This window comes from Elephantulus edwardii, unplaced genomic scaffold (assembly GCF_000299155.1).
Source record: "Elephantulus edwardii isolate Elephantulus edwardi_28Jun2011 unplaced genomic scaffold, EleEdw1.0 scaffold00138, whole genome shotgun sequence".
In the NCBI taxonomy this organism is placed as follows: Eukaryota; Metazoa; Chordata; class Mammalia; order Macroscelidea; family Macroscelididae; genus Elephantulus; species Elephantulus edwardii.
Window position 1 is genome coordinate 13,161 of NW_006399888.1, and position 3,601 is coordinate 16,761.

Here is a 3,601-nt window from a genome sequence, read left to right on the forward strand (position 1 = left end):
TTAGGGCTGTTGTACATAGGGTCGCTATGAGTCGCAAACAACTCCAGGGCACATAACAACAATGCTTAGGGGTTGCAGTATTGCTTCTTGCCACTAGGCCACCAGAGCACCCTTAAGGGTGAATGTTTTGGAAGCAGATCACCAGGAATTTATACTAAGGTCTTTCTGGGTGGGCTCAAACCTCTAACCAACTCATAGCTGACCCTCTACTGGGCTTTCAGAGACTGTGAACTACATGAAAAGAGATTGTCTATTTTTCTTCCGAGGAGCAACTGGATTTGAATTGCCTGCCTTTAGCAATGTTGTTCCTTAGCCACTAGGCCGTCAGAATTATTTGCCTTTTTTGTTGTTGTTATTGTTGTGTACCATGGAGTTGAAACCAAGCCGTAGCTGATCCTCCAGTGGATTTTCAGAGACAATTCATCACAAGGGAGGAGATTGTCCACCCCTCTCCCTTTGAGCAGCTAGTGCATTTGCTTATGTATACTGCTAAAAAAAAAAAAATTTAAAAAACCCAACCAAAACAAAACAAAACAAAACCCCAACCAAATCGCTTAGGGTGTTGATTGTCTTTGAGTCATAGCAACCCTACAAACAACAGGCCTAAAGCCCCTCTACAACTATTGACATTTATCAAACAAAGTTCATAGAGTTTCCAGAGGCATGCTATTTAGGAAGTGGATGCCACTCTTGCTTCCAAATCTGTCATAGTATGTTATGTGCCATTTAGTCGCCTGCGATGTATAGAAACTCTATGTACAGCAGCTCTGAACCCTTCCCTGTCCTGAGCCAGTCTCACTAATTCTGACACACTAACCCCCATTGCTCCAGTTACTGTACCAATCCATCTCCTCGGGGGTTTTCCTCTCTTGCGCTGTCTGTCCACCCTTCTGAGCATGATGTCCTTCTCAAAGGACCATCTCTCCTGACTATGTGCCCAAAGTAAGTGAGGCAGAGCTTCAAAATCCTAGCCTCCAAAGAGAAACTTGATTTCACTCCCTCACAAGTCAAGAGGTTAGAGATCTGAATGCAACCAGGTCTTCGGGAAAACCCCGTTGATTCTGACAAAGATGTTTGTTTTCAGCATCTCCTAACTCCTTGAAACTCCTGGGCTTATAGAGTCATCTGCCTCCATCAGAAACCATCTGTCTTTCCATTTTTGTGCTTACTAGTCTGTGTCTGCCTTGTTCCATATAACTCAGAAGTGATTAAGTTTAGGGTCCAACTTCATAATGAGAGGGTCATGTTAGTATACCAAAGAAGACCTTGTTCTAGGCAGGATTACAGTCTTAGGTAGAATCCACTGCTGTCAAGTCTCAGGGTCAATTCATTGCCTGACTAATGGTACCTTCCATCAAATTTTTGTAGCTGTAATAACTTTTTTTTCATTGTTGCATATTTCTCTCCTCATCACCCATCCTACCCCACAATGCACCCTTTGTTCCAGATTGCTGTCATACATATAATACCTAATCATATATTTCTTTTAGACAGTTCTTCCTCTCCTCTGCTCTAGTGCAGGATTCATTATCTATCCATTCTTTTCCTATTCTCTCCTCAACCCCCCATATCAGTCCTATTTTATAACAGTGGTGTTATACATTATTTGTCCTTTTGTGACTGAGATATTTCACCCAGCATAATGTCTTCCAGGCTCATCTACATTGCATAATGATTTATGAGACTGTTGTTTTTCAATCTGCATGTTATTCCATTGTGTGAAAATGCCTTAGCTTTTTCTTTTCTTTTTTATCATAATTTATCATAGTTTTTATATTTATCATAGTTTTTCTATCCATTTGTTTGATAGGCACTTTGTTATCATGAATAACACAGCAATATACATGAGTGTACATTGAGACTGTGAATCTTAATGGGAGGAAACTGCTTATCTTTCTCCCACGAAGCAGCTTGTGGATTCAAACTGCTCACCTTTAGGTTAGCAGCCCAACACTCCCCTGGAGTTCCATAAATATTCCAACACTTGAAAAATAAGGCAGCTACTGGAGTTCCAGTTCTCACTAATTTCAGTGTATTTTGTTGCTATGTGTCAATGAGTCTGTTTTTTCACTCATACCGATCCCATGTGACAGAGCAGACAGTGCTTCTGAGGCTGAAATCTATATGGGAGCAGATATGCCAGGTCCTTCTCCTGTAGAGATGATGGGCAAGTTTGAACTGCTAGCCTTGTAGCTGGCAACCTCAACACTCAACTATTGCACAACCAGACTTCTTGAACACTCATTTTGGGGGATACAATTCAATCTATAACAGATGATTCAGCTCTGACCCAGCGGAACTGAAAATTCAGGCTAGTGTGAAAGGCACATACCTCCTGGTAAATCTCAGTTCAAGTTGAAAAGCCAGGGGAGGAAGACATTCTTTATTATTCCTGAATGAAGAATTCCAGAAGCCACAACTTATGATTTGCCCCGGCTGAGGCACTACCCTGAGGCCAAGGTGGAAGAGGTCTCAACTGTCCACCTACTTTCCTTGCAGGTGACGGATCTGGAAGGCTACCCTCAAAGAAGCAGACTCCCAAGGCCGAGAGTGCATCCGGCAGGCGCAGATCCCAGCCTGGACAGAGGGGGCAGGCCGGGAGTAGCCCAAGACCTGGGTCTCCCAGGAGGAAGCAGACAGAACACAAGAGACACAGAGAGGATTTGGGCAGACAGACCCAGAGTCCAACAGAAAGAACTGGGTATGGGGAGAAGAAAAGGGAAGGGAAGGCTTCCTTCAAGGGGCAGAGAACACCTTCGAAGAAGGAAAAGGAAGTTCCAAAGAAGGAAGGAACTTGGAAGGAGCGGAAAAAACACAGGTGAGGGACCGTGTGACTCTGACTCAGGGGCGTTTTCGTTCTCTTGCAGAGCGGGGCTGGGAGAGAGGAACACAGTTGGATTTGGAACTCCTCAGAGAACTTAAGTACACGATCTTCCAGATCTAGACCTTTTCCCTTTTTTTAAATTTTTTTTGTGGAGTATGACATCAGTCTACAAGATCTTTAGGGTTCTATCAGTAAACTATCAGATTTCTATCAGAAATTCTAGAATGTTCTGCTTTAGTCAATTTGTTGTATCGCCTTTGTTTTATTAGCAGTTCTGTTATTTGTCATGGAATTGGAACTGACCCGTAGCTGACCCTTCAGTGGGGGTTCAGAGGCTGTAAATCACACGGGAGAAGATTGTCTATTTTTCTCTCTAGGAGCAACTGGTGGATTCAAACCACCTTTGGGACTGCGGTGCAGTTTCTTACCATGAGGCCACCAAAGCCCCCACAAGTACCAACACATATAGATTAGTGGGCAGAACCAACTTAAAGAACCACAAGGTTGGGATCAGTAAGCTATTTTTCTCATTGTATGAGAAAAAGAGACCACTTACTTCTCAGGAGGTTCTAAGAATCTTTTGCAAAGTGAATGGGAATGTTTTTTGTTTTTGTTGTTGTTGTTGTTTTATGTGATACTTTTTTCTTTCTGATATTTTTATTGGTTGGCATACAGTAATTCATTTACATTGTGTTTCTTTCATGTGTATTATATTTTATACAATCTTTCATTTGCATACATTTACATTGCATTCTATCATTCCTGATGGGTTTTTTT

The 3,601-nt window shown here is 42.2% G+C and overlaps 1 protein-coding gene across 1 annotated transcript in view; it reads left to right on the forward strand.

The window, feature by feature from the left end:
• TMC2 (transmembrane channel-like 2) overlaps positions 1 to 3,601 on the forward strand; it is an 81,927-nt gene that overhangs the window by 8,877 nt on the left and 69,449 nt on the right. The window contains exon 3 of the mRNA XM_006894249.1: positions 2,500 to 2,818. Coding sequence (XP_006894311.1) covers positions 2,500 to 2,818 — 319 coding nt within the window. The remainder of the gene's footprint in view (positions 1 to 2,499; positions 2,819 to 3,601) is intronic.